The sequence below is a fragment of the Acomys minous genome (genome assembly GCF_964271855.1).
Source record: "Acomys minous genome assembly, chromosome: 1".
NCBI lineage: Eukaryota > Metazoa > Chordata > Mammalia > Rodentia > Muridae > Acomys > Acomys minous.
In genome coordinates this window covers 78,409,159-78,435,192 of record NC_140483.1, presented here as the reverse complement: position 1 = coordinate 78,435,192, position 26,034 = coordinate 78,409,159, and the positions used below count along the sequence as shown (strand labels likewise).

General features: G+C 38.5%; 1 protein-coding gene across 4 annotated transcripts in view; it reads right to left on the bottom strand.

The window, feature by feature from the left end:
• LOC311591254 (contactin-associated protein like 5-1-like) overlaps positions 1-26,034 on the bottom strand; it is an 869,459-nt gene that overhangs the window by 137,751 nt on the left and 705,674 nt on the right. For 3 of the 4 annotated variants that reach the window (XM_084770689.1, XM_084770692.1, XM_084770690.1), the window contains 4 exons: positions 25,615-25,771; positions 12,113-12,240; positions 11,772-11,942; positions 7,352-7,570 (listed from right to left, as the gene is read on the bottom strand). In XM_084770689.1, the coding sequence (XP_084626815.1) occupies positions 7,352-7,570; positions 11,772-11,942; positions 12,113-12,240; positions 25,615-25,771 (675 nt within the window). The remainder of the gene's footprint in view (positions 1-7,351; positions 7,571-11,771; positions 11,943-12,112; positions 12,241-25,614; positions 25,772-26,034) is intronic. The other variant, XM_084770691.1, reaches the window with a different exon arrangement.

Here is a 26,034-nt window from a genome sequence, read left to right as displayed (position 1 = left end):
TCCCAGTAAATGAAAGGAAGCTAAAGAAACTGGAAACCAGGGATGGGGATGTGATTCAGTTGGTAGAGTGCTTGTCTGGTAAGCAGGAAGCCCTGAGTTCAATTTCCAGTACCACAGAATAAACTATGCATGGCAGTGAACATCAATAATCTCATCACTCAGGATGGGAGGCCAGAGGATGAGAAGTTCAAGGTCATATATGACTACATAGCATGTTCAAGACTAGCTTGTGATGTACCTGAGACCCCATTTCAAAGAAAAACTGCCTGGAGAGAGGGAGACACTGAGAGGAAAATATAGATATTAAAATGCATAAGAATAAAACTTTACATGACCACGGTCTCTGCACATAAATAAATTATGGATTTTTATGCAGTCTGTAGTATATTTCATTTGAAATAAAAGGAACAGAGTAAGTACTACATTCTGGAAAATTTCAAAGAGAGATGTTATGTGAACCAAAAGGAAAAAACTACAAATATTCCCAAATGCTTATGTAGTACAGGACTATGCACTGGAAGAGTGAAAAACAGGTTTTGTGGTTCAACAGCATGACACTCACTTGTTAGCCATATAGACAACTGAATTGATTCAATTTAAGCTATTCTATATATTATTCCATGTGTTTACTTTACTGTAAAGTAAAGCTTACTGAAGATCATGAAAAAAAGTATGGGTTCAGTTATTGCTGTCCTCTAAGCTTTCTTTTGAGTCTTCACCTACTACTAAGAATCAGTAGGTGGATAATGTATTATCTACTTATTGATCCTAGAATTTATCCAATAAAATACTACTTAGCAGATAAGGTTTCCTGACTTTCATTCAGACTCTGGCTGCAATCTTATTCTCAGTCAAGAAAACATATGGAAGGCGTCAGAAGAGTCTTTAATACACTCCATCAAGAACTGAGCATTGATTTGTTTATATAGAAAAGCCAGCACTTTCTTAATATTAGAAAGTATGTATGTGTGCTAAAAGACAAGACGATGGAAAGCACAGATAAATCCCTTTAGACTTTATGTGAGAGCTGCTGAGAATTCTAGAAGATTGCAGAAGAGTCCGAGGTACATTCTTAGTTTAGGAAAGAGCCAATTAGTGTCTATCCCTTGAGATCAAGGTCATAAAGTAGATGTGTGGAGAGTGCACACAAATCCTTCAGAGAAGGAAGAGGAGAAGTAAGGAGGGAGGGAGTAGGAAGAGCTGGAGAAAACCCTAAGGGTAGAAACTATAAATACATTATTTTCTGTCTCTATTAGATGTCGAAATGGAGACTCATTCCTCTTTAACACCTTATGTTACAACTTTATGAAATTTTGCAAACTCTTATCCAGATCTAGCCAATGGACAGGACATTCTACAAAGTTGAGTGGAGAGTGGGGTCTGACTTTCACACGAACTCTGGTGCCCCATATTTGACATCGTCTCCTGCATGGGGAGGCCTGATGGCATGCAGAGGAAGGATAGCAGGCTACCAAGAAGAGACTTGATACCATATGAGCATAAACAGGGGAATGAGGTCCCCCTTAGTCACAGTCATAGGGGAGGGGAGTAAGGTGAAAGCGGGAGGGAGGGAGGAATGGGAGGATACAAGGGATGGGATAACAATTGAGATGTAATGTGAATAAATTGATAAAACATATTTTAAAAAGAAAGACATTTTTATCTAGAAAAACATTTCTCAAGCTTCGGTCATGACCTCTTTGGGGATACACCAGCCTTTTATTGGACATTTATATTACAATCCATAACAGTAGAAAATATACTTATGAAGTAGTGATGAAAATAACTTTTAAGCTTGGGAGTCACTAAAATATGAGGAACTCTATTAAAGAGTAACAGAATTTGAGGTTGCAAATCAACAGTCTAGGAAGTAGCTATATCTGCATGTGTGCTTACCAGGGTAGATATAACAAGCATATCAAGTCTACTGTTTTAGACAAGAACTATATCAATAAGGAAAATGAGTTGTAAACTGGGGCAGGTGAGTTGGGTCGATCCATAAGGTTCTAGCCTTACAAGCATGAGCACCTGAGTTTAATCCTCAGGACCTATCACAAACTTATGCTGTGTGGTGTAAACCTAGAGTTCCAGTAATGTAATTTGTGAGGTAGAGACAGTTAGATCTTTGGAAGCCTACAGGTCTAATAGCCTAGCCTACACGTGGAATTTACAGGCTAGTGAGAAACATTGTCTTAAAAAATTGGGGAAGGTGTTTAAGGGCTGTTCTCAGACCTCCACATCCTGTGCTGTGCATGCTCACATGCACTCACATGTGCATAATATATACAAACATGTACATACACAACAAACATGCACAAATACACACATACACACAAACACGCACAACAACTCATTCACTCATGAGAGGAGTGGGATGTGTAAGTTGAATGGATGATAGAGTAATAGGTGACATGAAAGATAATGAATAATGTAGATGATTAGATTTGGCATGAAGGTTAGAAGTATTCCTTCCTTAGTCCATCCCAGGTATACTGGCTTGAGTAAGAACAGCCTCATTAAGATCATGTTTGCATATCTATATATTTTCCACAGTTGATGGAACTGATTTAGAGGAATTAGGTGGGGTATGACCTTGTTGGAGAAGGTTTGTCACCTAAGACTCAATCTGAGATTTCAAAAGTCAGCTAGCTCTCTATGACTAGTGCTTATGTGTCATGATATAAGCTCCTTGTTCTTGCTCCAGCACCAACCCTCCCTTGTTCTTGCCATGTGCCCTACCATGCTGATCATGGACTCTCTCTCTTTCCGACCTTGATCACAAATTAACATTTTCTTGGTCGTAGTTTCTTATCATTGCAGTAGAAAATTAACTAAGACACCAGGTTACTAGACCACAAACACACATCTGAAGTCCAATGCTTAAGTCCAAAGAATAAAAACGAACCTTTCTAAGGAATAAGGCTAATATCTTACTCTGAAATAATGACAAAACTTGAGTTTGTTTCCTGTTCTGGTAAGAATGCAGGAGAAGAGGCCAAACCTCAATTGCACTGCCTTGTCTGTTTCAATTTAAGTGAGTAAGTCTCCTATAACCACAAAATAAATCAATGATGCATATGAGCCAACGACAAAGGAAAGCTCATTATTTCTTTTCTGGAGGTTATGGCACCAAAATGAAGAGGATTTATAGATTCTAACACTTGCTTCTGTTTCACTTACTCTGTAGTCACTCTCCTTCATGGATTATAATTCTTTATTTATCTTGTTAGTGTCATTTTTCTCCTAGCAGAGGTGGCGAGTACAAGATCTATTGCACATATTCTTGTGTATGCTTAGTCAACAAGTTTATATATGGAGAAAGGGGTGGCTAGGGTAATTTCTCTGGTAAGGATGCACTTCTCAGGGTAAAGACTTCCAAAATGTAGAGCACTTTTAGGTTGCCAGAGCAGGATGATATGAGGCATTGTACTACCTTGCACAGTGAACTGAAGTGTTGCTTTTCCCTGACTGTGTTTTAATTTTATCAAAGAGAAAAATCTATAGTATAAATTATTGTAATTTTAAAGAATGTCCAGACTGGACCAAGTGTTGTGTGATTTTAAGAGGCTATGTACCATCCCAATAACATACACACATGTGTACCTCAGTGTACATACAGGAACACATACACATAGACTACACCCAAGCACACATCTACACATGCATGTGTATGTATACACAGAAACAACACAAGCACACATGCACACATACATGTACATGCTCAAAGAGACAAGACAAATACATGTACACATATTCATGTACATGCACACAGAGGTAACACATACACAGTGCACATATACATGTACATCCACACAGAGAGAAGAGAAACATATGTACCCACAGAGGACCACATGAAGTCATAGTAGCAGAAACCAAGTCGTAAAAGGTCAGTTTTCTCTTTCTACCATATAGTTTGGCAAATTGAACTCAGGTTCTCAGGCTTGGCAGCAAGTACCTTTGTCTGATGAGGTGATTTTCCACCCCCATGTTACCAGTTTTTAAAAGGAAAGAAATACTTACAAAATCCCTATGTTTCCTCCATTGATGCATAAGATGGCATTGTGCCTGCTTACTTGTGACTTCTTTTCAGACCCCACCCAAATAGAGCATATTGAGTTACTTGGCTCTCTCTGCACATACATGCTTCTGTCATCCTAACACATTTCCTGCTTTGCATTTTTACATCTTGACTTATGTGCAGTTGTTGAGAAGTGTTTTTTTTTTCTTTAAAATTGTAACATTCCTTCCTAGAGAGGATTAGTAAGACTGATGACATAAACAAAATTTGTAATTCACAAGGCCCTCCGAAAAGTTATATAAGTGATAATAATTGCTCAAAAAGGATATGCTTTAGCCTGGCCCTGAGATGCCAGTAAGTGGTTCAGGGACCTGGAGTTATACAGATCTTTTTTGAATTATTCTCCCAGCCAGAGTGAGCTGTCAGGGAGGCACCCATGTTGCTGTGAGCATGCCTTAGCTATAGTTATATAGGGAACTAGTGAAACCCTGTGTGCAGGAGGTAGACTAGAGTGGGATTGCTTCTTTGGTTTGCAGTGTCTGGGATGAAAAGATAGTTGTTTACACCTCCCAGGGAAAATTCACACAACAGTTTACAATGGAGTTAGAACAATGGAAAACAACATTCACACAATAGTTTACTACAAAGTTAGAACTATGGAAAATGTGGCTTTACTTATAGAGTAAATTGCAGCCTTTCTTTAAAGTCTCAATCTTGATATGCAAGTTCCTTGAGAATCAAAATGATTCCATTACTCCTAAATATAGGCATTTCAAGAATGCTAATTTTATACTAGGCATTCCACTAAAGTTTTCTAATTCTCAATGTGAAAGAAAGTGGTATTTTTGGCCTGCACTCCACACACAGTGGAAAAATCAACTTCAAAAACATTGCTATGGCTATGGTAAAGAGTCAAACAAAATACAGGGAAGGGCAAGGAGTGAGATCAGATCTAGTGACTGGCAACATTGTAGAAGACTCTGATCCCAGAATCTGTGTGCTGAGCTGTTCTACTGAATAATTGAGGTGTCATTACAAAGAGAATCTAGTTTCTTTTGCTTCTTTCTTACATGATTTCCTATTCTAAGAAGTTTTCATACATTCTTTTATCCTTTTGGCTCCTAACATCAATCTTCTTGACAGAAAAAAACATTGGTTGCATGGTGTAACAAGAAGCAATTTGGGATAGCATGCCTCAGTTGGGTCTGGTGTAGGATGAAGTCATTAGGAGTTGCTTCGAGTTCCTCCCTTCACTTCCCCCAGTGATGTACTCAATCCTGGAATTGTACACTGAATAAACCCTTTCTTCCCTGATGCTTTTGTTGGGATTTATCGTAGCCACTGAATAGCAAACAAAGAAATGACTAAGCTTAACATCCAGTCATTTGTTCATTCATTCATTGCTTAGCTGAATTATATAAAAATGTTGGGACTTAAATCAAACACATTTGGCCAGATGACATTTGCAAAAGTACCTGACGCTGAACACTAACCAGCAAGACACAAATCCAAAGATTAAGATGACTTCCAACAATGTTTCCCTCTTTTCAGTTTCTTCAAGACAAACTCAATAAAGCATAGTAGTTTTTAAGATAGTACTCACTATAGAGAGAAGCACAGCAGAAGCAGGCAATAGTTGCCTACAATTTTATCTAAGGAGATTTCTCTTCCAGTCCTATATACATATTTGCACACCTCACTGCATTCATCATCAATTTAAATGTCTGGTAATAAAAATTTGACACTATCTCATCACTATCACTTTTAACTTGCACAGAGTTCATCTTATCTCTGTCTTTGTGATACTTGTCTGATATGAGCATGTAAAAAACCAAATCTTTTAGGTTCTGTTTTGGCCCAAAATCTGCATAAATACTTCCTGAAGATAAATTAGACTTTCACATGGAATATAATTTATGAAAATTGCAGAATACTTCCATTGATTCTACCAAAAAGAGAATATTAAATCTTGATGAATAGCAAACTTCCTCTATGAAATTAAATGTGATGTTTAAATGCAATTATACCAGAAAAATAAATTAAAATTTTTAGCAGTAAATCATATTACTTACAGGAGTTATTAATTAAGTGAAAGACCTATAATCACAAGAAGATTTTTAAATCATTTGAGCTTAGTTTCTGCTGGATGCATAGCTATTAAAGCTATGCATCTAATGAAGATATGTGTATATGATAGGTAATGAAATAAAAATCTGATGTTTTCCTACTCTATTACCTCTTTTCCTTGAGCAAGTATGCATTTATAGATAATGTTTTCAGATTTAAAAATTACATTTGTCCAAATATAAAGGGAGCAAATAAGAAATGCACATGAAGTGGAGATAGGGTTGTCCATCTGGTGGTAAGCTATCCAGTATGCATTTTGGTAGAACAAAGGTAAAGAAAGACATGTAGGATGATTAATCTGTGATTAGTTTACAAGTTTAAGCATCCAACTTCAAGTTTACACAGAAGGATAGACCCTTAGCTTTATGGCATTATGCTATCATTTAAAACCATAATTTATATTTTAAAGCTTTACTTTTAACAGCTCTGTAACTCATTTTTCTCACATTATCATTTTCTAAATTACAGCCCAAAGGTTGGTCTTAACTAGTGGGGCGGCCCTGCGAGGTCACAGGGCAAGTGGATATGTTCAGTCCTGATGCTATTTGATCCATTCAGGTGGTTTGGTAGTGGTGTGGCTCCCCTTTTCTGAGAATTAGGGTAGGGGGAATGGTTTACACACCTCCAATCCCCTCACATTGATAGCTGCTTAGGAAAATGTTCTACAGAATTAAGTATAAGCTGAAAATATGAAATACTTTTCTCAATTAAGGGTCTTTCTTTTAAGTGACTTTAGCTAGCAATCTGATGACATAAAATCATCCAGCACATTCTCCAATATTTACTACCAAAAACTTAATTTTTTTGGTTTAGTCAAAGTATTTGATCAAACTGTTAATAATAGTTTGAGGAGTCAAGGATCACTAAGAAGGGTGATGGATTGGTATCTCCAGGCTTACACTGTATAATTTTATGACGATTATCCAAAACATAAAATTCCATAGATGTCTAAAATCAATATACACATGGAGTAATGGTATCAAAAGAGTCTGGGACAGCCCCTAAATATGTAAAGGAGTAGCAAAAAAATTATTGCAATGATCATAAAGCCATCATAAAATAATTTATAAAATTAAACTTATGATAAAAAATGATACCATATTTTTATTGTTTCTAGTTGTAAAATACTAGGAATTGTCCGTCAACTAGAACAGAAAGCCATCTTGTAGGTATTTAGCATAACATGTGATCTATGATGTCTCCTACCTATGAACAACTGGCTATTTAGGTGAAGTCGGAAATGGCCTTCCTCTGTGGACTCCCGCATACTCCGTGGAAGGTTGTCCACCTGCAGTGAGGTCTCCTTAAGGTTTCTCTCAGCCCGGATGTAATGCCATTGGTTGTCATTCAGAGGAGAAGGAGACTGTACTAGGAGCTCAACAGGGCCATTCCCAACATCAATGGCAAGTGTCACCTCAGAAGGAGCTGCAATCAAATGAGAAAGATGGAAGAAGGTATCAGTATGGTACCTGTGCCAGCAAGGTCAGAATGTTTAGAGGAAGAGATTATATGTCTCCATCTATGCTGAGACTACATTTCTGAACTCCCTGGACCACTGAACCACCATCAGCAGCAGTAACCTCTAAAGACTAAGAACAAATGTGCTCTATGCCCTCCTCACTTCAGTTGTTCTCAATTGTTCAATACAGGCAGCAGGGACCTGGGACATCTGTGCCTGTCTGAATCTGTTCTGAAGCTCTGAGTTTCCTTGCTCTACCCTGTTTTTTACCAGTGTCTTATTGTACATATGGGGGTAGCTACACATCTCTAACTTGCAGAGAGGTGATGCCCTTAAAACAACAATATCATCTGCCATGTTTGTTAGTTAGGGTTTATCTAGATTGGGTTAACTGAGGTAAGAAGACCACATATATGTGATATGGAACCCTTTCCATAGATTGGAACCCTGAACAAAACACAAAAAAGAAAGTCACGAGGTTAATAAAACAAAACAAAACAACAAAAAACGAACAAACAAAAAAACTTAAGCTACTACAAACCCTTGACAATTTTGTTCAGTTTCTATCAAATAAGAGAGGAAGTCTGAGATGAATTCTGCATTAAAATAATTCCTGGAAAGATTTTTGATTACCAGGATATTTTAAAATCACTGGAATTGATGCTGGCAAAAGGAGATATGTTATATGTGTTAGAATTATTGGAGATTATTATTAAAACAGTTTATTTTACCAAACTTGTCCTTGTGATGAAAATTTCCCCAAATCTTTTGAACATCTATGAGTTTTTATTAAAAAAAAAAAGTACTGGAAATGAATAAAAATATCTTCTCAGAATATAAATAAGAGAATATAACCTATAGTCTCCTTTGAACATGAACAAGTACAGGAAATCAACTTTAGTGAAATCATTAACTACTTTGTATAAATAAAAACCTATGGATAGACTTTTAATTTTTTTACTACTGAAACAGACTAAAACACTGTTTTTCCATTTTCATATAAATTAATTAATCTTTGCTGTATTTTTCCCTTTCTGTACTTGCATGTATTTGTGCCTGCATTCTGAGATGCAGTGCTTCACAGTAGAATGTCTTCTCACTCATATTTTTTTAGTGTGTATTTGGCTTCATGATATTATTTAATGGACCTTACAAATGGGGACAAGCCTCTTACAAAGATATAAATCATGGATCTAAACCTTACACACACTGCTGTTGGCAAGAGAGAATTGGCATGACACTCTCCTATTGTTGGGAGATGAGAAAGTATGTGTGTGTGTGTGTGTTTGTGTGTGTGTGTGTGTGTGTGTGTGTGTGTGTGTCCTGTTCATGATGTGCTCATGCATGACAGATGTCAATGTCCAATTGCTTTCTCAATTATTCTCTACCTCACTTTTTTTTACCAGAGTCTCTCACTGAACCTGGAACTAACCAATATTTCAAGATGAGAAGCAGTGCTTGCTCTTTATATGCCTCCTTTTTCATCAGAATTCCTGGTTATGCTACTTGGGTTCTTGAGAACTAAGCTCAGGTCCCCACGTTTGAATGGAAGAGCTTTACTGGTTAAGCTGTCTTCTCACCTTATAAATCTTACTTCTGCAGCATGGGTATAACAGTAAAATGGGTCCGGAATATGAAAAGAATGGTCAATAGTAATCATCCCTGCTTCTCACAGTGTAATATTGGGGTGTCACAGCTTAAAGTGATAAGTAAGAAATAACCATGTGGTAATAAGAATGGAACCCACAATAGGTGTGTACAGCTACTTTTGCAATGCACATATCCTTATGAAACAACAAATGCTCATAGAACTAAATAAAACACAACCCATTATTGGGAATTCCACGGCTTCAGTGCTAATTTTACTGATAGCTGGTGATACTTGCTTGACATTAAAAACCAGTACTGTCAATGAATCTTTAAAGTAATAAAAACCTTTTAAAATGCCATATTCTACATGTCTCTGGGGTTTTTTGAAGACCTTGTCTTTCTATAGAGTCATATCTATTTGTGGTACCTAAGATGTATAATTTTGTGATAAAATAGACTAGCAATTGATATGACCATGATTTAATCTACTAACATTTAATTTGTATAATTTATATCTCCTAAAAAGCTTGATAGCACTTCCAAAGCATTGGAAGTAAACCTTGTATTATAATTTAGTTTTATGGGTACAATAACTCACAGTAGAAATATACATATACATATATATACATATACATATAATGTGTGAAGAATAACTTTACATTTGAACTCTATACCACTGTATCTAGAATGTATTTCCATCTATATACAAAATTCTATATCACTGAATTAAAAATATCTTGTGAGTGACAATTGAGGCATTAAGTTGAGGAGTAGATTCACTAATCTACTTTTTGTTCTATCTTCCCAGTACATTTCTATATTCCCTCTTCTTTCTTTTCAATCACTTTCTCCAAATGGGATGTCAATGTCCAGGATGCTGCAAGGAATGCATCCTGTCAGGTCTGATCCAGTGTCAGTGTCTGGTTCTTTTGTTCTAAAAGCATACAATTTCTCACAGGCATTATACAGTCTTAAAATTATAAGTGTATAAAAGTATACATGATGCATGGAGCAATTAAGGCTAGATTTCTGCTCTGTGTATGAGCAGGAAAAGAAGACATCTGAAAATATTCATTAACGCCATATGAAGAATGGCATCTAATAGTAATTCATAGGTGTTCTTTAGTCAACAAGAATCTTTGTCTATGCCTAGACATTCATGTTTCAGTCAGTTGCAGAGCTAGTCCATATGGTAGAATTAACAATATAAGGTACTTGCTTGTTCTGTAGTTTAAATTTTTCACATCATGATTGTAGCCCCCTCTCTCATTCCCTGCTGATCCCCCTCCCTCTCTCATCTCCTCTCGCTCCCTCCCTTAGTACTCAGACACTGGAGTTCTCTTTCCCTAATATCTGACTTCAGCCTATCAAGTCTCATCTGTATTAGCTGTAACCTCTTCCTCTGTAGCCTGGCTTGGCCATCTTGTCAGTGGAAATTGATCTAAGTTCAGTGGCCAGAGTACATACCAAAAATAGTCCCTATTCTCCAGACATGAGATCCACAAGGAGACTATGCTACTACATCCAAGCAGTAGGTCTAGGTCCACATTGTACATGTTCCCTGGTTGATGTTTCTGACTCTGTTTTGCAGTGTAGTTAGCTTATATTATGTGGCTAATGTCTGATTATGAGTGAGTATATACCGTGCATGTCTTTCTGGGTCTAGGCTACCTCACTCAGGATGACCCTTTCCAGTTCCATCCATTTGCCTGCAAATTTCAAGATTTTTATTACTTTAAAGATTCATTGACAGTGAGACAGATTAACTCCTGGTAACACACCCAGCTTACTTCAAAGAAGATGATGAGCTTCAAAGAACCTCTTTATAGAGATGGCTTCGAATGTGGCAAACTAGTGACTGCACAAAAGGTCCTCATTTCTACCACAGACAGAATTCTGCCTACAAAAAAAGGGCAGGCTTGGATGCAGTCAGAATTGATCGCCAAACTCTGCCAAGACAGGGTAAGCAAGTCCTCAATACTTCCTGCCTCTCAAATATGTCTGTCATCTAGGCAGGGAGACCAGAAGGCTGAAAAAGATACTCCAATGATATGGAGAGTTTTGGGTTACTGTTCAGGTAGAAAACTGTCTCTGTCATCTTTGCATTTGGAAAGCTACTAACCTGCACTCCCAGCAAACTCAGATAATCAAGTTTATTCCTTCTCAAGTCTCTGAGGGAGTTGAAGGCCAGGTAGCTTAGTTTTACAATGAAGCTTAATTATTTAGAAGTTAAGATGTTTTTAGGTCTAGATAGATGTTCTAAATTGATAATGAGAATATGTGATGGAGATTGAGTTACATTTAGAAAATTACATGCACCAAGACAGGAAAGATGTCTTCTTTAAGGCTGTCAAATACAAATAGACAAAACACTAAGAATGTAATTTTTATATAATTCCTGATTGTATCAGGGTTCTTCTTGCCAGAGGTAATCTATTGTACAAATATGTAATAATATAAATGTATATGTACAAAAATAAAATAATTTAAAAATCTGTAATGATGGGTGGTGGCAGTGATAAAGTGAAACTTGCTCTGTGAACTACAGATGTTGAACTTATAAATGACAGGACTTACAGCTCATTTCAAGTCGGATGAAATCTTTAATTCCAAGGTTTTCTATGAAAACTCCAGACAAAGCAGTGGTTTTAAAAAAGAAGGAAATGTCCACACTGAATTCCCCGTGGAAGGTGGGAAAATGGAGGTAAGAAGCCTCGGTAGAAAATGAGACAGCATTCCAGAAGTGTCCTGTGAAGCAGAGAGTCTTTAAACATGCCTTGTTTGTTTTCAATGGGTTATGAAAAAGTAATGGTTTTGCAGGTAATTTTCAAGACTAGGGGGACACATAAGGGAACATGAATGAAGGAACCAAAACATCTTGTGGTCATACAATTCAGAAAGAGGCTGGGTATACTCACGGTCACCATAGCAACGCAAGGGACCAATTCTCCAAGCAGCTTCTGAGTTTGATCTGTTGGTGTCAGTGATAATTATCTGAGTTACAGGCAAGTGGTCTTTGAAGGAAAGAACACCAGTATCATTTGTCCTGCAAAACATAAAAGAGAAAAATGGATAAAATGTAGATTATCTAAGGATTTTGTGGCAAGGCTTCTCTTTTACAAAGAGTCTTAGATTGGATGCAGCCTGGCTAGTGTTGGAAGGAGCATAGCAGAAGGTCCTTCACTTCAGGGCTTGAGTGAATAGTTGGAATACCAGTGATAAAACCCATGGCATGCTTCCAAGCACCACTCAATTTTATGTATTCCCTAAATGTACATGTAGGAGCAGAGGTAGTTCACAACTATCACAGTGCTGACTGTGGCCAAGAAGCCCCAAATGCTCACTGCAATATTGATGTAACAGTAAACATCACTTCACTATAAAAGATCTTCTACTTGAGGAAATAACATGAAAAAGACATCACAAATACTTCTTAAAAGTCACCCATCACAATTGGCTGAACAACTTGCCAATAGCTTTAATCAGGCTTAGATGCTCCTTATTATCTTTTAAGTTGTGTTAAAATGTCTATAGTTAATTGTTTGCTTTCTGCTCTGTTCTAGAAAGTTCTTGATGGCTAATGGGTCTGGCTTCATTCTTGTTAATTATACAAATAAGTAATTACTACTTTTTTGTGATAGGAAAAAATTTTAGAGAAAGCCAATATTTCTTCCTCTTTTATTTTTACTTTTATTTATTTATTTAATTATAAATGAGCCAGAATGGGTAAATTTTTTAATAGCAAATTAAAAACACTTGCCTGTCATATATAAAGCTTAGGATTTATCACTTCAATTCTTACAGCAAGAAGGACCTTGAACAAATTGAAAATCAATACTCCTCTACAGATTTATCCGAGAACTGAACTCATAAGGAAACCGCTACCCCTCAAACTGGAGATGTAAATAAAATTGTATCACAGCTGCAGACATAGGACTGTACAGGGCAGCCCACTGATATTTAGATACTGAGCATAGACTGGCTAGACTGAGAAAAACTTGTGGAATCATACTGAGGAGCCTCCCAACTGCTCCCCACTTTCTATAGTGGAATCAGAATTGACCTACACTTCTGCTTGGAGAATTTCTTCCACTTCTGAGTTTTACCTCTAGACATTTCCTCAAGTTCCCAGGAAGATAAATTTGGAGAAACCCTCTCTGTACTCAGCACGAGAAAGAGGAGTGTAACCATGAACAGTGCTCTGTGGTTACTTCAAAATGGTTAAATCAGTCTGAGTGGAGCGTGTTCACCAGACTCTAAAGAGCTTGCGTTTTATCAAAGACCACCTCATCGGAAGGGGAGGAGGAATCTTTCTCCAGACTTCCTCTCACAGTGCAGTGGAAAAAGAAAAGGTAGAGAAGTGGCTGTGAAGACTGATGGCCGAGGCACACGGAATCAAAAGTGACTAGAACCTAACTACCAAAATGCAGAAAGCTTCCTCCCTAAAACTATCAGATACTGGCAGGGACATTGTGGGGCTAAGCTGAATTGTGAGTGCTTGTCTTTTCTTACGATTTATGCTGGTATTGAGCTATCTTTAGACAAGTGTCTAATGGCTTCTATTTTGTAGCTCCCCTTCTTTGTGTTTCAAAAGATTTCTGAGCAATTCTTCCTTTTTTAAAGCTGTCTTTCTGAATCATGTGAAAATGATATGCTTGGCAGAACATAAAATTTGGAAGTAAAAACTTGACATCACGGAGCTGTGGTGGTATCTCAGGAATAACAATATGCTTAGAGTGTGATCATGGATACCTGATTCTGGACTTTTTAAAATTATACAAAAACACCTGTCCTTGTAACACTCACTTTTAAACATAGACATGGGCAAAGTAGATACAGGCAGATTTGTAGGGCTTGCTGGATAGCAAACCTCACTTAGTTGGTAAGCTCCAGGCCAATGAGAAGCCTTGTCTCAAGAAAATAAGATGTATTTTACATTACCCCAGGGATAACAGCAGCAGATGACTTCTTGCTTCTACATATACACTCACACATGTTCACATGCACCTGCACATGCAAATAAAATATGCATACATATAACCCATGCACACAACAAGAAGACCTAGAAAAAGTGGTATACGGAATAAATGTTATTCAAGAAAATAATATTTTTGTATGTCACTTTCAAAAAATAACTGAAAACAATGTTTTAAAAATTGTAATACAAATACAATTAAAATAAATAAATTACCATTGACTATGTAAATACTTCCAGGCAGAAATATCCTAGGGACACTCGTAACCTTTACACACATGGTTTTTCTATATGATGTGTGTCTACCACTATGTCCATTTTCAAATATTAAAACTGCTTCAGAGGCACTGAGGAGTTTTGTCGGATCATAGGATAGAAAACACAGAAACTAAGTTCCTAATATGTGTCTTATGTGTCTGAGGTCACACCTTAGAGCTGTTTAGTGTGGGTGAGTAATATCTTTCTTGAGACTATTGCTGTATTGTATCCACATCTGAGTAGCAGCTGGAAGAGAATTAAATGAGATTTGCAGCTGCTGCACACAGTGTCTGGTCTGTGCTAAATGCCCAAAAACTAATCTCCCTGAAACCTAGTTTTATTTTCTTCTTTGTCTGTGAACTACTCTGTGCCCTCAGGCAAGACAATTTATTTTCATAGGCAACCAGCTATGATCCTGGATTGGAGAGTTCTTACTACATAGCATGTGTAGAAAATTAAAATTTAAGATTTAGAACTGAGCTCATGATATTTGGATAAAGAGAATTAACAATTTACTTAGTTTATATATACATCCAACAGACCCTTCCCCTAAATCACTATTTGAAAATACAAAGAAATACATAATATAATATCTGCAATGTGAGCCTTTGTGTTTATAAGTCTTTCAAATGATATAATTTTGTGTTAGCTATAAAGGACAATTCATGTTGCACACACACATAAATTAATTTTCCTTTTTGTTCCAATTCATTCACAAATAGAGATTGTAAAGCAGAGCTCAAATACTTGCAGTAAAGACAAAACATAGAGTTCCCCATGAAGGACCCATGCGGTGCTATGTTGTCCTACTTTTTCCAATTTTTATTGCACATGATGGGTTCTGAATTCTGTCCATTAATGTTGATTTTGCTTCCATTGGCCATTATGATATTTGTTTAACCTCCCATTGATGCTCTAGTATCAACATATTGGCATATATTAAAAGCAAAAAAGCTCTTCCAGAGCCTGGTACAGTAGTGCATGCCTGTAATTTCAGCACTCAGGGACATAGAGACAGGAAAATCTCTGTGAGTTGGCAGGCTGGGATGAGAGACAGGAATAGAAATTTTTTAAAAATCATAATAGGAATGAATGGAAGTACCAAATAATAAAAAGTTAAATACGTTTTACACATGGGATACATTCCTGAGGATTCAAAAATCTAGTGAGGTGAAAACTTCTACTTTTTTATTCATATATTCTGAAATATTTGAATATCTTATAATAAATGTCTATTTCTTTTTAAATAAATGTTAAAGTTAGAAAGAGAAAAATATTCAACTTTATGCATTATTTACAATGTGATAGATCAAGACTTAGAACTGCATTGAAGTGTGTAGAGCAGACAAGGGAGACAAAGAGCTTCTCTTGTTGATTCAGGTCTGAGTGAGAACTACACTTAGCAGAAAACTTTGGGTGTCCTTTCTCAGGAGCTCTCCACATTGTTTCTAGTGTCAGAACCTTTGTTCAGTCAATCTCTGAACAGTGAAAACACAGTGGCCTCACATCAACCCGACACATTTCTCTTCAACAGGAAAGGTTAATGCAAAGCCAGTGCAAGATATACTATACACATGAATCCAGTGAGACATAGCCCTAATGGCCATTCAACACTTAGAACCTTTGCACAAGTGGTTCCAAAACAAACTTAAAGTAGTTTATAAATAAAAAAGCAAGTGAAATATTCTGAAGAGTGTTGGCTCTGTTTATTAACAATTAAACTTTATTATACAACCCAACTAGCATACACAAGAAGGAAAAAAAGGTTAAAGGGACAGAAGAGTAAACCTTCTGGAATCCGTTCCTCAGGACGTGTCCTTAGGTGTCTCTGTCCCACGAGCTGGTCTGGCCCCTTGCTCTCTCTTCACCTGTTGTTTTTTCTTTTCCCCACCCTCCCAGTCACAAGCAAAGGGCGGTCTCCTTCTCCCTCCGAGGGTCAATTAGGAAAACAATAGCCACGGTGGGGTTCCCAGGTCGGCTTCCTGAATTCCAAGCCCAGGAAGGCTCCAAACATTCTGTCACAAGGTATTCACGGCTTGCCCCAAGGGCAAAGCCTGCTAAGACTGCTTCCACCTGTGACAAAGCTTAATCTTTCCCACAGAAGAGGCTGACTGAGACCCCAGGACCTGCCTCTTTCCATCTGTCCAGGATTGGACCTACAAGGGTCATGCTGGACTCTTTCTTTTATTGTTGTTTTTCTTGCTTTCTTTTGGTTTTTCTCTTTGTTTGGATACTGGAGAGAAAACTGAGGTTTCATTCTTGTGTACTGAGTGCTACTATGTAGGTTGCCCCTCCAATTCCAAGAACTACATTTAAAAGAGATTAGAAAATACATAGGTAAATGTGTGATAAATGGTTCTTAGGATGATGTCAGAGAAGAATAATGGCTTCCAGTGTTATCAACATGAGTAAGGACTGAAGTGTATTTAGACCATCTATCAAAGAATGGCGATAAAGAGGTGTCCAAGGAAAATCGCTCAGTCATCACTCATTTAGAACTGCAAGATCATTTTGAAAAGGAATATTTTTAATTAGCATTAAAGCAACCAGAACAGCAGAGCTCTCTAACTCATAAGTGCAGGTCGACAGGTATTTTAGCCCAAGGTTCCAGATGATAAGTCACAAAGAATGCGGAGATAAGAGACAATGGCCTACTGAGTGTTCCAGGGACCGGCTGGCCATAAAAGATAGGGAGGATACACAAAGACAAATTCCTGAGAGAAGCAGGTACCGGACATGATCAAGTGAGTAATGAGACAAGACCCCTCATCCAATTTTATGGTGTTTGCTTAATCCTCTTTGAGGCCCGCACACAATGTTGCAGGTTTGAGTTTAACCAGATGTGTTGTCAGCTCAGATAAAACATCTACCCTCGGGTTTCAAGGAAAACAGGAACCAAGGAATGTTCCCGTATGATTAAGTCTGAGCTTACCCCAGATCTGCCTACGCAACTTGCTGATGTTCAAATGTTTGAAACAACCAATTGTGTGTGGCCGCGCCAAAACTCCCCACTCCCCCGGACCCTTGCCCATATAAACCCCAAACCCCTGGGCTTCGGGGTCGACCCCTTGTAATAAACATGTCAGGGCTTGTTTCAAAGCCCAGTGTAGGAAGCAGCTACATGTCAGGGCTTGTTTCAAAGCCCAACGTAGAAAATAGCTGACAGCCCAAAAAGCTGACGTCTGACCAGATGTGTGAGTGATAGATAAAACCTTAGTAGTAAGTTCTGACCTAGGAGCAGCCAGGACTGCAAGTTGGTGATAAGAGTGCCGCAGAAAGCTAGATGTGTGAATTAGAGAGGGTAAGGTTAAAGTAAGTATGAAAACCCTGAGAAGAAGCAGCCAGCTCTTCTTCGCTCGCTAGCTCTCTCTCTCTCGCTGCCACCATGATCACTTGAAATGCTGCCAGCCAACGGGATGCTCCCCCCAGACGGAGCAGACAGACATGCTGTCAGAAAACAACCCGAGAACCGATTCAAGTCGCAGCAGCGAACCTGTTCGGCAGAACTTCACGATATCAGGTCGTATACCCTAATGGCATAAGCTCCCAGAACACTGATATTATAAGATGCTAAATGCTACTCCTATTAGAATTAAGATAGTTTTAAGAGTGTAATGAAATGGTATTGGTGGCTTGGCCTTGGAGCCTTAGCCGCTGCCTTTTGTTGTAGTTGCCTTTGTATTGCTAATAAACCTCTCTTGCTAAATCATACCACTTGCTCTTGGCCTGACTCTTTTGTTCCGGATTCTGAGTGTAAACTCTCTGCTCGCGACACCCCTCTGTCTCCTGCGTGAGATACGGGTCGACCCAGAGCTCCGCCAATAAACTACCTCGTGTGTTTACAGCAAGACGGTCGTTTGTGTATCTTTGCGTGCGCGCCATCCCGAGGCTAGAGTGAGGGTCTCCCTTCGGGGGTCTTTCAATTTCAGAAATAATCTCTTGAGGCATAGAGTGAAATCCACCTCTGCACAGTAGGTGGTGGGTCCAGGATTCCATATAATGAAAAGAAAGTAGGAAATAAAGATAAAAATGAAAGAAAAGAAAGAAAGAGGAAAGAAGGTAGAGAGGAAAGAGAAGGGAGGGAGGGGTAGGAAATGAAGGAGGGAGAAAAGAGAAAGAAAGAAGGAAGGAGATAGGGAAGGAAAAAGGGAGGGAGAGAAGGAAGGAAGGGAGGAATGAATTAAGGGTAGCAATGTCTCCTAAAATATATGGCTCTTTAAAATTAAAAATTATAGATTCACCTTTCAGGTGAGAAAGTGACAGAAATACCACCTGATAAAATGACCCACCAAGAACAAATATAATGATTAGAATTAGAACCCATCAAACGCTGTTCACTTTCTTCTCCAACAACGAAATAGGCAGAAGCTCTCTATGAAAGGAGCTTCACTTTTGTTTAGCCTGGAATTTGAAGAAGAAAACTTACAACTCAGGCTATGGACTGTCACCAGGAGCTACCTTTAAAATGCTTCTCAATGATGCTTTTCTTCCTCTCTGAAGATCATTTTTTCCTCCCTGTAAAGTTCAACACTACCCTAAAACTTGTGCAGAACTAATCTGTCCACTTCGTTTTTTGCACATACAGAGGGCTCTATTGGTATGTTTGAGGAAGCTTCTGCTTGTGGGCAGGGGAGATAAATTGTTCAGTAGGTAAAAGTACTTAAGCTCTGATCCACAGAAACTACATTAAAAATGTGCTTTATCAGTCATTAACAATACAACTCTAGAGGACATGAGTCTCAATGGATCTGGGTGGCCAGATAGTCTACAGGTTTATGAAAAGACCCTGAGGGGAAAAAGATGACTAACAAGAGAAAGTATCTAACTTCAACCCTTGTTCTTCCCACAAGATCACATAAATTACCCAATCCATATTCACCCTTATACATGCAACAACAGTCACACACACACACACACACACACACACACACACACACACACAGAGAGAGAGAGAGAGAGAGTTTTATATATGTATATAAAAGCAGAGATCCACAAATTAGAAAATGTGTGAAGTTTTTTGTGTTTTGGTCAATATGATTAAAATCATTATCTCCAGTTGTATTTAATTTCCTAGAAAAAAAACACCAAAAAACTAAGTGCACTCATTACTTCTAAACACCTTTATGTATGTATACCATATGTTCATTAGTAAATTCTATATATTTGACATCAAGATCTATTTACTTATTTCTCCATTCCCCTCCTTACTATTTAGATTTTGACTGTAACAGAAACCCTTTAACCAATACAGCAATGTGATAAAGCAGTGGTTTTTATATGCATTTATATTACTCAGTCTGAGGACACAAAGGCTTCCTGTATTTCATATAAGATTAGTATGTTTAGTCCAACCTAGCTCCATAGAATTCATGACCCATTTTCTCATCCAAAAAATCTTAACTCTGCTAACAAATGTATCATATTGATCCACTGATAACTAAAAAGCACTTTCACCACTATCCTATGAATTCTGCCAAGAAAATAATGTATGACCTGCTTTTTCTCTGCCTTTTTATTGGCTGACTAACACAGAGTGGTTTTTAGTTGATATAGTGAAAAAAAAACCATGCCACATGCAGCAAAAACACACTATGATACAGTATGGCTTTTCTGGGATAATAAGATGGCCATATTTTAGTATAGATTGTTATAACTTCATAGTCATGACTATATACATGTATTGTGCAGACCAATACAGAAGTCATGAGACTAATGGTGATGGATTTGTAGACATGCTTTAATAGAAGGAGAGTCACTTATGTACACTATCATATAATCTGCAAATAGGGATAATTTGACTTCCTCCTTTCCCATTTGAATACCTTTGATCTCCTTTTGTTGTCTTATTGCTCTGGCTAGAACTTCGAGTACACTATGAAATACTATTCAGCTATTAAAAACAAGGAATTCCTGAAATTTGTTGATAAATGGATTGAGCTAGAAATGATCCTAATGAGTGAGTTAACCCAGAAGCAGAAAGACTCAAATGGTATATACTCACTTATATCTGCATATTAGCCCAAGGAGCATGTCCCACGAAAGCCTTCACTTACCAGGAAACCGAGACAGAGGGGAGGACATTTTAGTGGGACTCTAGATGAGAGAAGCATGGGAGAATGGCAAAGTAGAAGGATCCAGAGGGTCCTAGAAGCCTACAAGTAAACATTATGATAGGCAGATTTGGGCCCAGGGGTCCCACTCAAACTAAGGCACCAGCCAAGGACAATACAGGCGGTAAACCTTAAACCCCTACCCAGATCTAGACAATGGACAGAACACTCTCCACAGTAGAGTGGAGAGTGGGATATTACTTTCTCACATACTCTGGTGCCTCACCTTTGACCATGTGCCCTGGAGGGGGAGACCTGGTGGCACTCAGAGGAAGGACAGCAGGTTACCAAGAAGAGACTTGATACCCTATGAACATATACAGGGGGAGGTAAAATCCCCCTCAGGAACAGTCATAGGGGAGGGGAATAAGGGGAAAATGGGAGGAAGGGAAGAATGGGAGGATACAAGGATGGGATAACCATTGAGATGTAACAAGAATAAATTAATAAAGGAGAAAAAAATAGAAGGAGAGAGCAGAGGGTCACAGTACTCTCATATGGGGTTCTGGACATTACTCTTTCATTTCACCCCATCTGCAGGTTACCTTGTAAGATGCAGACATATATATATACTACGTGGAAGGCCAAGGTAAGGGGAGATGGCAGGATGCAGTTTTCATGAGGTTATCATTCATGATTGGGTAGAACTTTGAGGTGATACAGATCTTTGATTGACACTCATGTTTAAATAAGTATCCCCTCACAGTGCTGTCTGAGTTCAATAAACTCATTAGGTCACTTAGTGAGGCTTTGGTGGAACTGTCTCTTGGACAAGACTTTAGTGTGCTATCTGGGATGATGAGATATTTGTCCTCATCTCCATAGGAAAGTAATTATAAATAAAATCCTTCTGTAATGGTTTGTCCTCCCAAACATCCACCGCAGGATGCAACTTATTCTGCAGTCACCAGTGAATCCTGGAATAGTTAAAGCTACATTTCAGCCTGTATTCTATCAGGGAATAATGGAAACCTCTATATCTCTTATCCTTTAGCTTTTGCACTGATTTGTTCAACATGAACTATCATGAGTAAAACAGGTGGCCTAACAGGAAATTTTCAGGTCCTTTCATTATACTTTTAGTAAACTGGTTGTGGTGGCTTGAATGAGATGCCCTCTGTAGTCTCAGACATTTGAATACTTGGTTTCCTGTTGGTGGTGCCATTAGAGTAGGTGTAGGAGAGGGGAGATTGCTAGAGGAATTATGCCATTAGGCACAAGATTTGAGATTTCAACATTTCAAACCATTTTCACTTTGCTCACTCTGCTCCCTAATAGCAGCTTAAGATGTGAGATCTTTGTGCTTTATTTATGATGCTTGACTGGTGCCATGCTTAGCTATCATGATGGTGATGATCACTTATCCCTTTGAAACTATAAGCCTGAATTAACCCCTTTTTTCTCTAATCTACCTTGGTCATGGTATTTTACAATATGGAAGAAATGAAGACAGTTGTGCGACAAGACCTGTATCTAAAACTCTGGCAACCCTAACAGAGGTTATTTACTCCAGAAAGTTTGTCAATATGTATATTCTTCCATGTACATAAAGAAATGTTGAGACTCTGGATGAGAGAAGCATGGGAGAATAGCAAAGTAGAAGGATCCAGAGGGTCCTAGAAACCTACAAGTAGAACATTATGGTAGGCAGATTTGGGCCCAGGGGTCCTGCTCGAACTAAGGCACCAGCCAAGGACAATACAGGCAGTAAACTTTAAACCCGTACCCAGACCTAGCCAATGGTCAGAGAACAGTCTCCACAGTAGAGTGGAGAGTAGGATATGATTTTCTCATGTACTCTGGTGCCTCACATTTGACCATGTGCCCTGGAGGGGGAGACCTGGTGGCACTCAGAGGAAGGACAGCAGGTTACCGAGAAGGGACTTGATACCCTATGAGCATATACAGGGGGAGGTAATCCCCCTCAGGAACAGTCATAGTGGGAGGAGAATAAGGGGGAAATGGGAGGGAGGGAAGAATGGGAGGATACAAGGGATGGGATAACCATTGAGATGTAACAAGAATAAATTAATAAAAAAAAAGAACTGTAAAGAGTTAAAAATTATATATTACTCTATGTAGTGTTAAAAGGTCTGGCCAGGTGTGGTGGTGCACACCTTTCATCCCAGCACTCAGAAGGCAGAGACAGGTGGAGCTCTGTGAGTTCAAGGCCAGCCTGGTCTACAAAGTGAGTCTAGGACAGACAAGGGTACACAAAGAAACCCTGTCGTGAAAAAAAAAAAAGGTCTGTCAAGTGTTGGGAAAACGAATTAATAAATTATTTGAATGCCTTACAAACATGAGAACCTGAGTTTGACATCGAGACACAAGTAAAAATATGTATAAAATGGTGATTCATCATTATTATTATCTTTCTGTTTTATGGAAGCAGACATAGGTAGTTCTCTAAGGATGACTGGCCAGCTAACCTGGAAAGAGCATTAAGCTCCAGGAAACGACAAGATGGCCAGCTCTTGAACAAGATCACATGATGTTGTCCTCAGTCTTCCACATACATGTGCATTTATGCGCATGTTCATTTGCACACGTACAAGTATAGTGGAACAAACAGAATTGGAGAAAGGACATTTTAGTAAGTCACAGTGAGCACAGCATAGGTGAGAAAGTTAAATAATTTCAGCAGTGGTTCAGAGGTTAGTTGACTAATAATCAGGTAAATAGAGGGAAAACCTGGATAACATCATCAGTAGAATATTCTTTTTTTTTTTTTAATTTTTTTTACGTATACAGTGTTCTGCTTGCATGTACATCTGCAGGCCAGAAAAGGGCACCAGATCTCTTTATAGATGGTTGTGAGCCACCATGTGGTTGCTGGGAATTGAACTCAGGACCTTTGAAAAAGCAGATGGAGCTCTTAACCTCTGAGCCATCTCTCCAGCCCAGTAGAATATTCTTGAGGAGAAAATACAAGATTACCTTTTCCTGAATAAGGGAGGTACATCTATTATCCCAGTCTGTACTGTGCCATGAACTAAGCCCGGACTTAGTTTTAGAAAGGACAGTGTACCACAAAAATAAAATGTCAGCTTTCACCTTTCATTTTCTCCCTGTTCTATCACTGTCTTTTGGAATGCATGTGTTTCCATTGCCTTCTGATACTAACAATTTCATGGTCTTGGGCTCATTTCAGGCACTTGTTCACTTACTATTCTGTGACCTTGCCATGAAGAACTGTAACACTTTTAGATCTTGTAGGGTTCCTGAGTCTCCACTGCCTATTGAGAACTGCAGTCTCATTCTAAAAGAGCTAACTGTAACACCAGGTATGGGAACTCATTTCCCACCTTCCTCCAGAGCAGCTGGGAACATAGCTTTGTGCCCAAGTCATAAGCCTCATCCCTAAAACATTCTAGTCACCCCTGATTGAGAATTGCAACGTCTAATCTTGAGGTCCACTTATTCTTATCAGGAAGCAAGCAGAGCCTGAACTGCCACCAGAATTGGAATAACCTAATAGGGCATCTGCACAATGGAATATTATTCAACTCTTAAAAACAAGAACATCTTGAGCTTTGCAGGCAAGTGGATGGAACTGTAAATGATTATCCCAAGTGAAGTATCAAAGACACAGAAAAATTCACATTGTACATATTCACTTATAAGTGGATATAGGCCAATATAGATGTATTCTGAGAGACTTCTCCCAGCTGTGGAATGTAAGGAAGAGTGGGGAGATGGAAGGACTCAGAGGGTTCAGGATCCCTTCAAGGAGACCATCAAAGCCAAGGGATGGGGGGGGCAGCTGCACAGACTGTTGCACCAACCAAGCACAATTAATGAAGTTAATTAGACCTTCTACTTCTACGCAGATAGAGCCAGTTGACCCCTCATTCTTGAAGGTGGTGGGAAGAGTGGGGTTTTTTTCTGACATGAAATTTGGTGCCCTCAATTTGATCATTTCTCTTGGTGGGGAGGCTCCAAGGACACACAGAGGAAGCAGATAAAGGGTATTTTCAGGAAATGTAGTAGGTTGTTGTTCTAACATGGGAGACAATGTCCCTGTCAGAGGTCTAAGAGAGAGGATTAGGGCAAATGAGAGAGGGTAGGAATGGGAAGATAAAGTAAGGGGATAACAATTGGAGTGTAATATTAATGAATTACAATAAATTAAAAAAAAACAAAAAGACAAAACCAAAATATTTTAATTTGGTGTTAGAGGTCACTAAATGGTGGTAAAGGCGCTAAATATCAGTGGGAATAAAATAAACCATCCATATAACTACACATCCTTCTCTCTAGGCCCTTCCCCAACATGTCTATTTCAAAGCTTAACCCAGAATCTGGGAAGATGGCTTGGTAGAAAAGTGATTGCATTAAACTAAGAAGACCTGAATGGGTCCACAGTACCCACATTTAAATGTCAGGTGTGGTTATAAATGCTTGTAATTGTAGCACTGGGGAAGCAGAGAGTCAGATGCATAGATCCAGCCATCCTTATTTGATAAGTTCTGGCCCAGGTGGTATCTGAGGAATGATAGTGGATATTGTCTTCTTGGTTCCATACACATGCATAAACACAGACATGAGCATTCACAAATGCAAGAGCATTCACACACACACACACACACACACACACACACACACACACACATACACACAGAGGGCATGGAGAGAAAACAACTGATCAAAAGCATAGTACATTGAATTCCTTACTTAGAATATAAGACTCAGAATACAAGGAATGTTGGCACAAACCTCAGTATTACTTCTCAACATACAAGAGCAGATATTTTACATTTTTATTTTTTGTATATGTCTTCCTCTTATGCATGTGAACCATGTGCACTCAGTGTTCACAAAGGCCATAAGAGGACGTTAGATCTTTTTGACTTACAGGCAGTTGTCACCCAACATATGGATGCTGAGAAGCAAATCCAGTTCCTATGGAAGGCATCCATTGTTCATTGTTGCTGAGCCATCTCTCATGCTCCTAGGCCTTTAAAAAATGTAGCCCTAATTCCAATTGACTTTGTTTATGCGTATTTTTCTCTTAGTACTAATTCTGTGCATAAGTTAACATTTCCATCCACTGTAGGAAAATTGAAGTTCTTCTTACCATTCATCTGTGTCAGCATCACAATTGCAAAAGTACTGTATGTCCAGGCAGCTCTCCTCCAGGCCACATCCACACTGCTGGACCCCAGGAACAGAACCTCCCCAGTAAGGATGCCTTTCATTCGCCCTCCCTATCCACCAGGTGAATGGGACTCCATCTAAAAGACAAAATGTTTCATAAGTCAGAAGTGAAAGCTTAAAGGTTACAGAGGAGCTCAAAGCAGTGTGTGTGTGTGTGTGTGTGTGTGTGTGTGTGTGTGTGTGTGTGTGTGTACATATTCAGTTTTCCTTCCCATCCCTCCCTCTCTCTTTTCCATGCCTTATATATTACATTTTCTATCTTCCTTCATCTTTTTCAATATGTTTTAATTTACATACCTAGCACACATACAGGTACGCAAGTAAAAAGATATTTTTATTA